The sequence below is a fragment of the Pelodiscus sinensis genome, chromosome 18 (genome assembly GCF_049634645.1).
Source record: "Pelodiscus sinensis isolate JC-2024 chromosome 18, ASM4963464v1, whole genome shotgun sequence".
Classification (NCBI taxonomy): Eukaryota; Metazoa; Chordata; order Testudines; family Trionychidae; genus Pelodiscus; species Pelodiscus sinensis.
This window is the reverse complement of record NC_134728.1, coordinates 28,730,416-28,746,665: the sequence shown is the minus strand read 5'-3', so window position 1 is coordinate 28,746,665 and position 16,250 is coordinate 28,730,416. Positions and strand designations below refer to the sequence as shown.

Below are 16,250 nucleotides of genomic sequence, written 5' to 3'. Positions count from 1 at the left end.
AACTTTGTCAGGGTTCAAAAAAGTACTAGATTAATTCATGGAGGATAAGTCCATCAATGGCTATTAGCCAAGATAGGTAGGAATAGTGTCCCTAGCCCCTGTTTGTCAGAGGCTGGAAATGGGTGGCAGGAGAGAGATCACATGATGATTACCAGTTCTGTTCACTCCCTCTGGGGCACCTGGCATTGGCCACTGTTGGCAGACAGGCTACTGGGCTAGATAGACCTTTGGTCTGACCCAGTATGGCCATTCTTATGTTCTTATGCTCTTATGATGTGCATGAGATTGCCAAATTTCATGGGATTGTTTCTCCATTCTAGTTGGATGGCTGAAATTGCGTACAAAGGAGAATCACAAGCAAGAAGTAGTGCACTTTCTGGTGCAAAGCCATTTTTGCTAAAATGGAATACCTAGTGACTGCTCAGCAACTCAATGAATAAAGACCCCACAAATAATAGTGGAATGAACACATGGCTCTTACTCCCTTCAATATTTGTAAATCACATTTTCATTTTCAGCCAACTCTGGTTTGTGAGAAAGGTAAATCTTTGAGAAACTTTTTTTTTTGAGGGAAAAGAAGGAAGGATTTTAGCTTTCATTAATTCAGAAATTTTCCTTACTAGCCATTAACAGCAAAGTGTAGAGCTCTCTACCTGCAGAAAATCTCCTCTGCAATGTAGTGTTTCCACCAGCTCCAACCTATGCTAATAGTGCTCTGCTCTTTTAAGTGATGACTACTAAGGTACAAGATTGGAATTGGGTGGTTTGCTGCCTTCCCAGGTCTCAAACTTCTATACACAAAGGCTACATCTACATTGGCCCCTATTCCGTAATAGGGATGCTAATGTAGCACTTTGTAATAGGCAAATCCACGGGGGATTTAAATACCCCCCGCGGGATTTGCATTTTCATGGCTGCCGCTTTTTTCCGGCTTGTAGATAAGCCGGAGAAAAGCGCCAGTCTGGACGCGATCCTCCGGAAAATAAGCTCTTTTCCAGAGGATCTCTTATTCCTACTTGAAAGTTCTTTGAAAGTAGGAATAAGAGATCCTCCGGAAAAGAGCTTATTTTCCGAAGGATCGCGTCCAGACTGGCGCTTTTCTCTGGCTTATCTACAAGCCAGAAAAAAGGCGGCAGCCATGAAAATGCAAATCCCGCGGGGGGGGGGGGGGAGTATTTAAATCCCCCGCGGATTTGCCTATTCCAAAGTGCTACATTAGCATCCCTATTACAGAATAGGGGCCAATATAGACACAGCCAAAGTGAAATTGTATCCTTTCTACCAAGATTTCGTATAAGGAGACTCTTTGGAATCATGATGACTGCCAATGCCATTAATGCATCTGCTTTTTACTAGTTGCTTCACCACCCTTCTAGTGAAATAGTTTTTCCTAATATCCAAGCTAGACCTCTCCCACTGTCACTTGAAACCATTGCTCCTTGTTCTGCCATCTGTCACTACTGTGACCAGCCTTTCTCCAGCCTCTTTGGAACCTCCCTTCAGAAAGCTGAAGGCTGCTATCAAATCCCCCCTCACGCTTCTCTTCTGCAAACTAAATAAACCCCAAACCCTCAGTCTCTCCTCATAGGTCATGCTCTCCAGCCCCTTCATCATTTTGGTCACCCTCTGCTGCAAATTGTGCCACCTCATGCCTTTCTCCAGATCATTTTAAAATAGGTTGAACAGGATTGGTCCCAATATGGACCCTTGGGGGACACTACTAGTTACCACTCTACATTCTGAAAACTTACCATTTATTCCTACCCGTTGTTTCCTGTCTTTTAACTAGTTATCAATCCATGAGAGGACCTTCCTTCTTCCCATGACAGCTTACTTTACTTAAGAGCCTTTCTTGAGGGACCTTGTCAAAAGCTTCTGGAAAGTACACTATATCTACTGAACCCCCTTCAAAGAACTCTAGTAGATTAATAAGGCACGATTGCCCTTTTCAGAAACCATGTTGACTTTTCCCCCAACAAATTATGTTCATCCATGTGTCTGACAATGACACACAGAGGTCATCATGACTAATGAACAGCACAGAGACAAAGTGAATAGTTAATAAATGACCCACAGGCTGACATTTTTTTTCATATAAATTGTGATGTGAAATTAAGAACAAAAATATTTGTTGAAATTAGCATTGCATCATGAATGGAGTAAAGTATAGTAAGGACTGAACCTCTCTAGTCCCGCACCCTTAGCACCTGACGGGTGTTGAACTAGAGAATTTTCTGAACCGCAGGAAGTCAGTATTGTTTAGCCAATTACCAACACTTTTACTACTTACTGGGCTCTAAGGAGACATACAGCGTAAATCAGAGCTAAATGACAGTACATGATACGGAGAGTCGTAACTGGTGGCTGCAAGCAAACTTTATGGGTCTGTGGAAAACTTGACCACATCCATGGCAAGTGCACATTTGGCTAACTAAAATCATGCTGGACCATGGATTAGGGAGTGCTGGACTAGAGAGGTTCAACTTAGATTAACAATAAATATTATACCTGGTTAACTGGCAATCATGAAATAAGGTAAAAAAACAATTGATAAACAGATATCCAAAATGCCAGCTGCTATTTGTGCAGACATGCAAAGGAACATATGCTCTTACCTGAAATTCATCTTTTATCTGGCTGGAATTTGTCTGAGGATCCAGTCTGCTGATGTTGTAATATATGGATCTGAATTCACAAACTGGAATTGCTGTGTTGCCACAGAGACATGCCTCTAGAATAGCATCATGGACAAAGATGTACTGCTCCTGCAGATAATAGGGACAAGAAGCTGCAAAATCAACCCCATTCTAACTAAATATCACAAAACTTCATCGCAAACAATTACTGGGGAGTTGAAAATGCTGGTTCTGTTTGAATTGTACTCTCTACAGAATCTTAATTGAGTGTGTGCGTGCATGCACATGGACACATGTGTGTGGTGGAGATTACAATCTGAAGAGATCTCTTCAGTTAATGAGTGCATGGCTACTGCTGATGAGAAGCTGGTCTTGGCTCTGTGTACTTTGTGCCAAGGTGGCCTGGTTAGTATTGTACTTTTTACACACAAAAAAATGTAAAAAGAAAACTTGGATCTTATAGTTGGAACCAGTTCTCTGCTCCTTTGGGGGTGAGAACATCCCTTAATTTAATTACAGTAACCTGCAACATAAGTAGATGGCACTAATCCAGAAACATTCCTAGTGGGCAACAAAAATCAGAGATTCATACACGCTCCCTCTGCCATAGATTTGTAGGCTGTGTCTAGACTGGCCAGTTTTTCCGGAAAATTAGCCACTTTTCCGGAAAATCTTGCCAGCTGTCTACACTGGCCACTTGAATTTCTGCAAAAGCACTGACTTCCGACTGTAAGAAATCAGTGCTTTTTGCGGAAATACTATGCTGCTCTCGTTCGAGCAAAAGTCCCTTTTGCGCAAAACTTTTGCGCAAAAGGGCCAGTGTAGACAACTCAGATTTGTTTTGCGCAAAAAAGCCCCGATCGCGAAAATGGTGATTGGGGCTTTTTTGCGCAAAAGCACGTCTAGATTGGCCACAGACGCTTTTCTGCAAAAAATGCTTTTGCGGAAAAGCATCCGTGCCAATCTAGACGCGCTTTTCCGAAAATGCTTTTAACAGAAAACTTTTCTGTTAAAAGCATTTCCGGAAAATCATGTCAGTCTAGACGTAGCCATAGTGTAGAATGTGTTTCGTCAGTACAAATATTCATAGAGGACAAAATAAAGTGCACTCATTATGCCCATAAAATCTACATTTGTGCATGCAATTGAACAGTTGCCTGATTCAAACTGGGAAATTCTATTGCAAATGAGTTGCAAGATGGGCAGTTACAATTTCTGCAAGCACAACAGCTTTTGAGTGAACCCATTTTGTCCACCATTAAATATGTGGCTTTGAACAACCCCTTTCAAAATTAAATGCAAAATGCTAAGCCATCAGCCTTTGGACCCTAGAGAGAGCATAGAGAAAAAAAACAGCGTTAAACATTTAGCTTAGGATGAGTACCCCACAGAAGTTTAGGAGCATTATGCCCCTCCTGGTGATGGACTATCTGTAGACACTGCTGGGCTACGTCTACACTGGCCCCTTTTCCGAAAGGGGCATGCTAATTTTCAACTTCAGAATAGGGAAATCCGTGAGGGATTTAAATATCCCCTGCGGGATTTAAATAAAGATGTCCGCCGCTTTTTTCCGGCTTGGGGAAAAGCCGGAAAAAAGCGTCTAGATTGGCCCGATCCTCCGGAATAAAGCCCTATTCCGGAGGATCTCTTATTCCTACTTTGAAGTAGGAATAAGAGATCCTCCGGAATAGGGCTTTATTCCGGAGGATCGGGCCAATCTAGATGCTTTTTTCCGGCTTTTCCCCAAGCCGGAAAAAAGCGGCGGCCATGTTTATTTAAATCCCGCGGGGGATATTTAAATATCCCCCGCGGATTTCCCTATTCTGAATTTGAAAATTAGCATGCCCCTTTCGGAAAAGGGGCCAGCGTAGACGTAGCCCTGTAGTAAAACAACAAGATGCACGAATGGGTCTATACCATCTCTTTCTTCTATAAAGGTATGGCCACCTAAGTTTGAACTAGGGTGGCTAATGTAGTCATTCGAACTTGCAAATATCCCGGGCTTCATTTGCATGTTCCCGGGTGCCACCATTTTTAAATGCCCAGTAGCTCCTGCCCGCAGCTATACGCAGCACGGGCTAGGTAGTTCTAATTAACACTCTTAATTCAAACTACCGTTACTCCTCATTGCAGGACTTCTGTTTACTGGTATTTGGGAAGATGCGTGGTTTTCCAAATTATAAATAATGTTCTTTATAGAGACTGTATTCTGGAAGTGGAGTTAATCAGAATTATAATTATTCCCCTCTTTTCTATGCTTTGTTGTCATGATTCAACTAGGTAATTAAGTACATATCCTACTTCAATCAAGTGACTATTTCCACTGAAGTCAGTTGGTTCATGTACATGCTTCAAGTGTGTGCTGACCCAGGCTTTTGATTGATTAGGGAAATGTATTTTGTGGAATATTCTACTTACTTGTTTAGCTACTTGTAATTAATTGATTTAGCTATTATTGTGATGTAATGCAACGTGATAGACTAGCAGAAGGGGTGAGGATTCAGAGGGGTTAAATCCACACAGCAACAATGGCACTCAGCAAGACAAGATGCAAGATAAAAATTGAACAAGGCACCAGGAGATGAATAGCAAGGTGCATGATTTATCTCCATGCTGGGGTACACTCAATATGTGCTTGTATGTGGGAGCATTTAATACATGCCTAATCAAACGTAACTACAAAAAATTCCATAAAATAATCTGGTGATGGAAACAAGCATTCACCTAACTCACTGATGGGCTCCTCTTGAGCAGAGGCTCAGAGGAGGGCTGTAAAACAAGAGAAAATAGCTGCTGGCACCTACCTCTGTCTGTACCAAATTGACCCGCTGGGATCTCAGCTCTCGCACACAGTTAAATATGTCTACGACACCTTCATTCTCTGCCATGTCAAGCATGATGTCAATGGCAATAAAGCATCCTGTCCTTCCGGCACCAGCGCTGCAAAAAAGAACGAAGCCCTGATCAATAGACCACGAAGAGGCAGGGTTATCAAGAAGGGGAAAAATATCTGTGCGTTGCTGGCACAGCTGTCTTCCTTCATTAGCTGCCTCTCTGCACAGACATAGTGGTCTTCTGTGTGGCTGAAATAGCTTGAGATGTATGAGGGTGAGGCAAGGTGGTTTTCTTGGGAAAAGGAAAAGAGAGAAAAGCAAGAAGAAAAACTTTGTTTCTTGGACACTAATAGAAAGATAAATGAAAAACAATATTCTAGCCTTGTCCAACAATACTTCACTTCCATAAGCACCTAAGCTACAGAATATCTGACTGTTGTGAACTGAGAGGGTGTGTCTAGACTACATGGCTCTGTCGACGGAGCCATGTAGATGAGGCAGGATGACAAAGGGAAATGAAGCTACGATTTAAATAATCGCTGCTTCATTTAAATCAAAATGGCCACTGCACTGTGCTGATCAGCTGTTTGTCGGCACAGCGCGGCAGTCTAGATGGGAATCTGCCAACCCCAGAACCCTTTGTCAGCAGATCCTTTATGCCTCGTGAAACAAGACTTACAGGATCTGCCGACAAAGGGTTCTGGGGTTGGCAGATCCCTGTCTAGACTGCCGCGCTGTGCCGACAAACAGCTGATCGGCACAGCGCGACAGCTTTTTTGATTTAAATGAAGCGGCGATTATTTAAATGGCAGTTTCATTTCCCTTTGTCAAGTAAGCTAATCTACATGGCTCTGTCGATGGAGCCATGTAGTCTAGACACACCCAGAGAGAAGAAACTCATGCTCTTGCAATTAGAGTCATATTAATAAAATATATTTTGGAAGGGGTTCTGCCATATGACTTTTCAAAGCACTCTACCATACTCAGGTACACATGTTGGAAGGGAGGCCCAGTTCAGAACCTACAAGATCCTTCTCTCATTTTAGTTGGTGGTACCCTAGAACTGTGCCTAGGGTAGGGATAGTCTAGGGTAGAGGGTTGTGAGACTATAGAAGAGAAGGGAACTTTAGGCTACTCAAATGCTTAAATTTAGAATCCATGCTGCTGGCAAGACTTGAAACTTCGTCCATGAGTGGTGTTGTCAATGAGTCCCAGCTCCTACTGGGAAATAATTTGAGATGTCTAGGTATGAAGGATAAAGAAAGAAGGAAGTCTCTCTCTCATCCTAGAGACATGGGAAAAACTCAGCTAGAGCCAAGAAAATGTTAGATGTATGGAACTCCAACCAGTGAAGTAAAGCAGGGAGATATGAATGGACATGAATTAATGAGCCAGATTAATCAAAAGCTGAACAGAGGGAAGGTATTTTTCAGTTGCAGAATTTTATTGACTAAGTGGCATATCCTCTCTCTTTATTGCTCTACTTTTCAAAATTTTAAGAAAACAGTTATAGCATTTCTATATAGAGAGGACATTGGCAGTTCATAAATATCGAGAAGTGATATTATCCAGCCCAGTACTGGTAGGGGGAATTTGGCAATTACCATTTAGAATTAGTCATTAAAATTCAAAAGAAGATAAATAACAGGGAGTGACTAGCATACATTCATTGACTAGCATATATTCATTGACTAGCATATATTCATTAAAATGTGAAGGATGAAAAATCTCCGCCCACTTTCTCTGCAATGCTGAACAAGAGCAGTTCCTTTCCTAGGCCAGCCCCATGTCACAGCTCTGAAGTAGTAGACAGAAACCCCGAGTTGTGGAATAGAATAAGCACTATCAGTTCAAGGGGTTTCATTTCTATTTTATCATGAATCTGTCTGTCTTCTAAAACAGATTGAAAAAGCAGAGGGATTAGTTTATTTCCCTTTCTGGGGTGGTCTTTTGGGATGGGCAATAATTTGTGATGTGGGACCACTCCAAGAATTGGGAAAGTGGTCAAGGGCCGCACTCTTCCGTAATAGAGGAGGAGATGTGAGGTCTAGGACAGAGGTTGAGTACAGGAGGGAGCTTGCAGTCAGGCAGTAGCTCCCAGCCTTTCTGAACATACCTTTTCAATCTATTAAAATTTTACAGACCCTCCAAACAATATAGCTGTTTTCTAATATTCCATTACTTGATAATTATTTGAAATATAATAGGTCATGTTATCTAAACAAATATAGAAATATTGCGAGTATATTGTGACATAATACAGGATGTTCACATTGAAATGTACCAACTTTGAGGCATTTTTATACACTGTACAGTTATTTCAATTTGTATTTTCAACTTTTTGTGGACCCACTACAATACCATCGCAGACCACAGGTTGAGAACCACTGCAGTAAGGGATTCGGATGCAGAAGAGGGTGTGGGGTATAGGAGGGAGTTTGGGTGAAGGAGGCAGTTGTGACCTGGATTAGGTGACTAGGGTGCAGAGGTATGGGTTGTGACTTTGGATAAGAGGGGGTTGTGACATGGGGAAGAGGTCTGGGGTGCATGGGTTTGGGTTGTGACCTAGGGCAGGAGATTGGGGTGCAGGATTTGAGAGGGGGATATAGGTGAACGATGGGTGACAGAGGGTTTAGGTTGTGACATGGGGCAGGGGATTGGAATGCAGGATCCTGAAGGGGATATGGGGACAGGAGAGGGCAGAGAGTTTGGGTTATGTAGGGTACGGATGCAGGAGAGGGGGCAAAGGGTTTGAGTTGTGACCTAGGTCAGGAGGAGGCTGTGTCCTGGGGCAGAGAACTGGAATGCTAGATCTGAGAGGGGATATGGGGCCAAGAGTGGGGAAGATGGTTTGGGTTATGTGGGATAGCGGTGCAAAGCGTTGGGGTGCCAGAGGCAGGCTCTGGCTGGGAGACATACCTGCTCAACTCCCAGCCAGCAGCCTTCTCAAGCAGACCCCCTTCCTGCCCTGCCTCCACACTGGCTGCAGGGGCCATGTGGTTTTGAAACAGTTACAAGCCTAAGGTGGTGGGAGTGTGCTTCCCAAGATGCCTGTTGACAACAGGCAGCTCCTATTGGCTGAAACTAGTCACTGGGATTGTGTTGGGGGTGGGAGCAGCGCGTGAAGGCTCACAGTTGTTCAAACAGAACGGGGCAGCAGCTTCTTTCAGAGTGTGGCGGGGCGGGGGAGGAGGCAGGGAGTCTGCCTGAGACTCCTTTTTGCATCTGCGGGCCATATCTGGTGGCTTAGTGGGTTGGATCCAGCCTGCAAAGGGTATTTTGCCCAAGTCTTCCCTTGCCTCATACACACAGGCTATGTCTACACTACGAGTTTTCTCGGATAAAAATATGCTAATGAGGGACTCATTTGCATGAGTCACAATCTCATTTGCATATTTTCTGCCGATCCGTTTTTTCACTAGGGTTTTTGTGAAAAACAAGCAGTGTGCCTCCAATCACTGAGCCAAGAGTAAGCAATATCCCACTGCAAGAAAAACTTTATTGGAACAGAGAAATAGTGTATATAGCATCGTGTTTCCTCAATGCTTTTACCACAAAAAACCATACAAATACCTGTGTATAGAAGAGGAACTTATATATGGAACTTAAAGCTAGCAAGATCAGAGAACACAGTCACTGTTTCATGCTTTCCTCTCCAAAGCAAATCGATCATAAGCCAATTACAACTGCTGTCCCATGCCTATGGCTATGTCTACACTGACTGTTTTGCTGGCAGTGAGTATACAAATGATTTGCTTAATTTATGCAAGCCAATTTTGTGCAAATGGTTTTTTCAGAAAAAAAAAGTTGTGTGGACATTTTCTTTTTGTGCAAAAACTCCTTTTCCTGCCAGAGCCTTTTGCCTCAAAAAAGGAGGTTTACCAATCTGGCGGGGAAAGGGGTTTTTGTGCAGAAAGAAAACGCCCACACTGCTTTTTTTCCTGCAAAAACCCTTTGCACAAAAATGGATTGCATCAATTATGCAAATGAGGCATGGTGATATGCTAATCTGCACTTCAGTTGCATACTCACTGCCGGCAAAACGGCAGTGTAGACTTAGCCATAGGCATGGGACAGCAGTTGTAATTTGCTTATGATCGATTTGCTTTGGAGAGGAAAGCATGAAACAATGACTGTGTTCTCTGATCTTGCTAGCTTCAAGTTCCATATATAAGTTCCTCTTCTATACACAGGTATGTTTGTATGTTTTTTTGTGGTGAAAGCATTGGGGAAACACGATGCTATATACACTATTTCTCTGTTCCAATAAAGTTTTTCTTGCAGTGGGATATTGCTTACTCTTGGCTCAGTGATTGGAGGCCACGGTGCGGTTATATACCTATATTAAAGCAAATACAAAATAAAATGCAGTTCAATTTAAACAAAAATGGATAATTTTGTGACCACCACTTATAGTATCCTCACTATGACGAGCTACAAAACACCAACATATCATTACAGAGTTGAGGAAGGAACTTTTCACTCCTGTCATACATAGCATAACTGGTTGCATGAATTTTGGAGGGCTAATGCTTCTCTCTGCTGCATCTGGCACTGAATTTGATGGCCCACTGGTCTAATCCAAACTAACAAAACAGCATTCCTATGCTGCAAGAACTTCACTATGTTTCCCAATCTAAATACTTACCAGGAGTAATTTTCTAACTTTGGGAAGGATCAGACAAGTCTAGCAGTAGGAGACTGTTTCTGAGAGGCAGTACGGATGAGTGGGTAGAACACCGGAGTTGGTTGGGAGACCTGGGTTCAGTTTCTGGCTGCTTCATGACATTGCCTAGCTCAATGTACTTTTCTATTACTTCAGTCTCAGAGGGTATGTCTACTTCAGTCTCAGAGGGTATGTCTACACTAGCTCGTTAGTTCGAGCTAGGTAGGCAAATGAGGGTGACTGGAGTTTCAAATGAAGCCTGGGATTTAAATATCCTGGGCTTCATTTGCATCTTCCCAGGCGCCGCCATTTTTAAATCGCCCTTAGTCCGAACTCCGTGCCCGTGGCTACACGCAGCACGGAGTAGGTAGTTCGAATTAATCTCTCTAATTTGAACTACCGGTACTAGAGATCCTAATTCAAACTACCGACTCATGCCGCGTGTAGCCGTGGGCACGGAGTTCAGACTAAGGGCGATTTAAAAATGGTGGCGCCCGGGAAGATGCAAATGAAGCCCGGGATATTTAAATCCCAGGCTTCATTTGCAACTCCGGTTGCCCTCATTTGCCTACCTAGCTCGAACTAACGAGCTAGTGTAGACATACCAAGATATTTGAGCTTTGTTCACTCTCCTAGTCAGGGACTGTTTTCTCAGTGTTTTATAGGGCCTAACTCAAGAGGGCTCCAGTCTCAGTTGGGGACTCTAACAGCCCCTGTACTACCAATTATAATTATAACAATAACCTGAATAATGTTCAGAGTTAGTGAGCATACGATCCAATATTTTGAGTCTTCCCTCTTCTTAGACAAGCAGGTGTTTCTAGTACACTTTGTCTAAGTTGTTCTTAGGAAGCTACATGGCAGATTTCCAGAATAAAATTAGGACCTCAGACTTTAGGCTAAGTGAAACCTAAAAACTACCTATCCTGGGCCCATCTTGCTGATGGCTGAAGAGCACAATGTAGAGGCCGTGGTGTGTATGTGTGTAGATGCAGAGACAGTTGAAAGTTCCCTTATGCATTCCCTGAATCCATCATTTGATGTTGCTCTAAGTTACGTCAGGTGAAATTACACCCAACGACGGATAACCCAGCCATTCACCATTTTCCCCTGCTGCACTAGCAACATGGATGACACTGGGCTAAGCACCCCTATGGCACCAGAGGATCCTTTTCATTGGAGTGAGCCTCCCTGGTCCAGTGATGCCCAATCTAGGGCCAGTTTATACCAGTAATGAAGCATAAAGCAGCCACTGCACAATGGAGAACCTGTTCCAACGTGTGCAAGTACACCTCTAAAGCTGGTAAGCTATACTGCTGGCAACAAAAGGTGGTCACTAAGCTGAAAGAAACAGGAAAAAAAGTAAGAAAACTGACAGGGAGAGAAACGAGTGATGACAGACAAGTAGACAGACAGATTGCATACCTGCAGTGCACAACTATAGGCCCCGCCTCAGGCGGATTGAGGAACTTCACCTGCCGAACAAAGCCCAAGAGACCTGTGGCATAGCAAGGAACCCCGTGGTCTGGCCAGCTGGTGAAGTGGAACTGCCGAATCTCTCGGATCTCATGGTAGCCTTTCTGAGGAGACAATGTAACTTCTATTTTTCTCCCTTCACAATCACCATCACCGTATTTCACAGTGTTCTTTACCCATTCAGAGGGCTGAACAGCCATTCAAATGTAATTATATAAAGCCATATATTCCACTTCTCATTTCTGGAGATTTCAGGATGGAAGAACAAGAGACTACATCTTCCACTACAACTGAAGCGCATCATGCAAGCCTAAGGATTATGAAAGTGGAGACCAGCTCCCCACTGACCGTGTAGAACAATTTAAAATTAGCTTATCAGTAACATTATGGGAAGTTTTGTGGCACCTTAGAGACTAACAAATATCAATGTATCATGAGCTTTTGTGGGTAAAACCCACTACTCATTTGATGAAGTGGATTTTACCCATGAAAGCTCATGATATAATATATTTGTTAGTCTCTAAGGTGCACAGGACAGCTCATTGTTTTTAAAGTTACAGGCTGACATGGTTACCCCACTGAGACTTAGTAACATTAAGGGTTACCTTCAATGCTAGACTACCTTGGATGAACCACACCTGCAGAGAGAGACTGCTAGTGGAACCAATTCCAAGTCCCTTCCATTAATTTTTCAGATGAAGTGAATGTTGTGCTAATGATGGATAGGCCTGAAGACTGGAGGACAGAGCAGTTATGCAAAGGCTATTGAAAGAGCAAGCTTCCCTAAAATCATTGATCAATGCATTTCAACCCTGGGAAGGAGGGGTTGGATCTAGTACTTAGAGGGTAGTTATTTTGTTTCCATGCCAAACTTTGGCATCCAGTCGGGATGGTACAAACAAAGGCATCAGTTGCTCTCTGATCTGACAGCTACTTTTCCTCTAGGAACTGGACCAATGCCATCAGTTTAGCTTCCTGGGTCACTGACATTTTGGGTTATGACAGAAGTGCAGTGTTCCATATTCTATTACCATTCTCTTTGATCTGCCAGATCTGCCTTTGGTTATTTCTCACCAAACAGTTCAGCGGTTCAAGAGAACATGAAATTGGGGAGTAAGAAACGAGAGCATATTCCAGTATGCCTGTGATGGTGGAAATTTTAGAAAGCTATAAAAACACTTATCAAGTGCGAGAGATGTCATTTGGGAAGACTTGTAGTGGTCTGTTTTTAAACTTCCAATTTCCACCAGTACTTAACAAAAACCTTCCACCAAATTGCAGATTTTGGGAAAGTACATGTAGTTAGGCGCTAATTTTTGCATTTGTTTGAAAAGAATCAGGCCTCTGCTTGAGAGCCAACTTAATCTGTTGCTTCCCCCTCCCCCTCACCTGTAACAAGCCAATGTGAATAATTATAGTTACTATTTATGGCATGTAGCCATCTGCCTACTGAATTCATGGATGTATTTAGCCATTGAGTGCTATGATTAGTATCCATAGTTTTTGTGCTTCTCTCTAGTTCAGGCCTGGGCAAAATATGGCGCACGGGCTGAATGCAGCCTACGGATGCAGTGGGGAGCCCCAGGCAGGCTCCTCTGATTGCCTCCTAGCCCTTCACACTGCTCTGAAAAGCAGCTGCAGGGCCATTTCTCTTTAAAAACTGCGAGCTTGGAGGGGAAGGGGGAAGGTTTCAGGCATAACTCCTGCCCCCCAGCACAATCCCACTGGCCAGCTTCTGGACAGAAACCAGCCAATCGGAGCTGCCTTTTTGAATAACAGGCAACACATGAAACCCCACGCCCCCTCCCCTCTAGCTTAGTTATTCACACAAGCATATGGCCATGCAGCCTGTGCAGGAGTGGGGAAGGCAGGCAGGCTGGCTGAGAAACTTTTTAAGCTCTGCAAGCATTTAGCTGTGCAGGCAGGCAGGCTGGTTGGGCTGCTGGCTGGTAAATCTCCTGGCCAAAGCCTGTCTCTGGCACCTCATTCCCTTGCTTCCCCAGCCCTCTGTCCCCCACAGTCAACATACCGAAACCCTCTACTCCCCACCTGCACCCATACTCCCTCCCAGCGGCGGATATAGGGCAGGGCAAGCGGGGCTACTACCCCTGGCGCCACGTGTTGCACGGTGGAGGAGCGCATGTGCGATGTGCTCAAACGCCGCGCAACACAGGTTAGAGAGGAGATACCTGGTGAGAGGGGTCCCATGAAATTGTGCTGCCCTGGGCCCTGCAAAATTCTCATCCGCCCCTGCTCCCTCCCAGATCTGGTACCCCAATCCCCTGTCCCAGATCACAATCCCCTCCTACCCTAGGTCACATTCTAAAACCCTGGATGTTCACCAGTTCCCTGTCCTAGGTTACAAGTCCTTCCTTCACTCAAACTCCCTCCCAGACCCCACTCCCTCCTGCACCCCAATCCCTTACCTCCATCCCATACCCTGTACCTTTTCCATTAATATCAGACAAGAGTGTGGCCCTCAACCATTTTCCAAAATATTAGAGTGGCCCCCTATGAAAAATTATTGTCCACCCCACCCTAATTGCTAATGAGAACTTGGAAGATGTTCCATAAAAAGATAGAAATGAAGTAAAAATTTAACCCTCTTTTATCTACAAGCTTCCTGGCTATGTCTGTGTGGAACCATGCTTCAGATACTAAGTGAGTTATGTCTGAAGCAAAATTGATCTTACCTTTTGCACAGTAAATGTGCGTATGACATACTCTGCCAATGGCTCTGTCTCAATTAAAGTGACTTTAATATCTCCATAGACTTCTGTGTCATCTGGCCAGTATCTAACACATTTCACCTATAAAAAGAAGAAATAGATAGTAGGAATGAAGCTGGTAAAAGATTTGTGTAATTAAAATCCAGTGCAAACTGGGACCTTCAGTGAAGGTGTAAAGATGTTCACTTAGCTGCATACAAACATTTCTACATTTCTAATTATTTCTAAGATTATGTAAGGTTTCAAGATCTTCCAGTTGTGATTGGGACTAAATTCTGGAGCAGGCCACACCATAAATGAGTCTGTTCTCACAAATTTCTCAGCCCAGTTTTGCAGATATAATTGTTTTGACCAATTCAGAGCAGTATCCAAATTTTTGAGCACTCATTAGAAAAAGGACCCAGATGGAGTTTTGGGGGCTCTCTTGGAGTCTGCTGTGTTGACTAATTCTGCAAGTTAACAAGGCACACATGACTGAGCATACATGCAGGCAACCTTTTGGTTATCATAACTGACAGAACAGGAGACCACGACAGTAAATCCTGACCTACTACAGGAACTCCCCATGTAATAATTGGAATTTCTGGAGATTATTTCAGCAGGCAAGGAACCAGTATCCTGAGTAAATGGGAGATAAGGATAGTGCTTTCAGCATTGTGGGCCAAACAAATTTGCTGATGGAAGCATGTGTAAAACCTCAAACGAGTAAAATTTCCCAAAAGGGGGTTGAGAAAAAAAGACTGGACACTGAAGAAGAATAGGGAACACAGGGGAATAGGGTAGGAAACTAGGTTGGGATAAAAGAAGCGGGAAATATGCCGTTTGAAGAGGGATTTTTCCCTTTGAATCACTGTGAAGAGCAATCCCCTGGCCTTAGTCAGGCTTGTTAGGATCCTCAGAAACCATTAAGCCTACCTTCTTTGCTCAGCTACTCGGCTCACCTTCCAAACCCATTTCCTAGATCCACTAGAATCTTGGGGTATGTCTACACTAGCTCGTTAGTTCAAGCTAGGTAGGCAAATGAGGGCAACCGGAGTTGCAAATGAAGCCCGGGATTTGCATGTTCCCAGGCGTCGCCATTTTAAAATCTCCCTTAGTCCGAACTAACTGCCCACGGCTAGATGCGGCAGTTAAACGTTAATTCAAACTAACTCCTTAAGCCCGGGATTTTTAAATCCTGGGCTTCATCTGCAACTCCAGTTGTCCTCATTTGCCTACCTAGCTCGAACTAACGAGCTAGTGTAGACATACCCTTGGTTATTTAAAAAAATAACACTCCCTGCCCCCGCTCCCATGTCTGACCCTGCTTCAGCTCCCTTCCACCCCACTGCTTATCCCTCTAGCCTCTCTGGTCCTCCCACCCCAAGGTCCCCTCACACAAGGCGGAGGAAGCACCCAAGCCACGTGCCACTCTGAGCTCTGGCCCCGAGCCTCTCTTCCCCCCTCCAAGGTTCTCAGCTACCCCCCCCCTCCAAGTTTCTCATCCCCCCCCTTTCTTTCCCCTCCAAGGTACTCTCCCCGCTCCCTCCCCAGTTACTTCTATACCAAATAAATCACCACACAGTTCTTCTTTTTCAACCAAACAGTTTTTTTATTGTCTCTGTAGGAGAGAGAAGGATGGAGGGAAGAAGGGAGGGGATGTTGGAGGAAAGGCACCAAGGGGTAAGGCACAGACCCCTAGTGGGGAGGCCCTGGGTAGAGTGTTACTGGGGTCCTTGTGAGAAACTCTCCCTCAGGACCTCCCAGCTGCGCACTCCTGCCTGCCGGGTGGCAGCTGTGCATGGCTGCTCAAAGGCCCTTCCCTCCCGGCCAGACTCTGCCTCCCACCCTGGAAGGAAGGCATGCGGATACCACCTGAGGGATGTTCTGCTCCCCCACATCCAGGCAGGTCAAGAGGCACCTGAACATT

The 16,250-nt window shown here is 44.2% G+C and overlaps 1 protein-coding gene across 7 annotated transcripts in view; it reads right to left on the bottom strand.

The window, feature by feature from the left end:
* PTPRT (protein tyrosine phosphatase receptor type T) overlaps nucleotides 1–16,250 on the bottom strand; it is a 1,030,325-nt gene that overhangs the window by 33,889 nt on the left and 980,186 nt on the right. For all 7 annotated transcript variants that reach the window (XM_075901349.1, XM_075901354.1, XM_075901347.1 and 4 more), the window contains 4 exons: nucleotides 14,306–14,422; nucleotides 11,562–11,716; nucleotides 5,441–5,576; nucleotides 2,616–2,765 (listed from right to left, as the gene is read on the bottom strand). In XM_075901349.1, coding sequence (XP_075757464.1) covers nucleotides 2,616–2,765; nucleotides 5,441–5,576; nucleotides 11,562–11,716; nucleotides 14,306–14,422 — 558 coding nt within the window. The remainder of the gene's footprint in view (nucleotides 1–2,615; nucleotides 2,766–5,440; nucleotides 5,577–11,561; nucleotides 11,717–14,305; nucleotides 14,423–16,250) is intronic.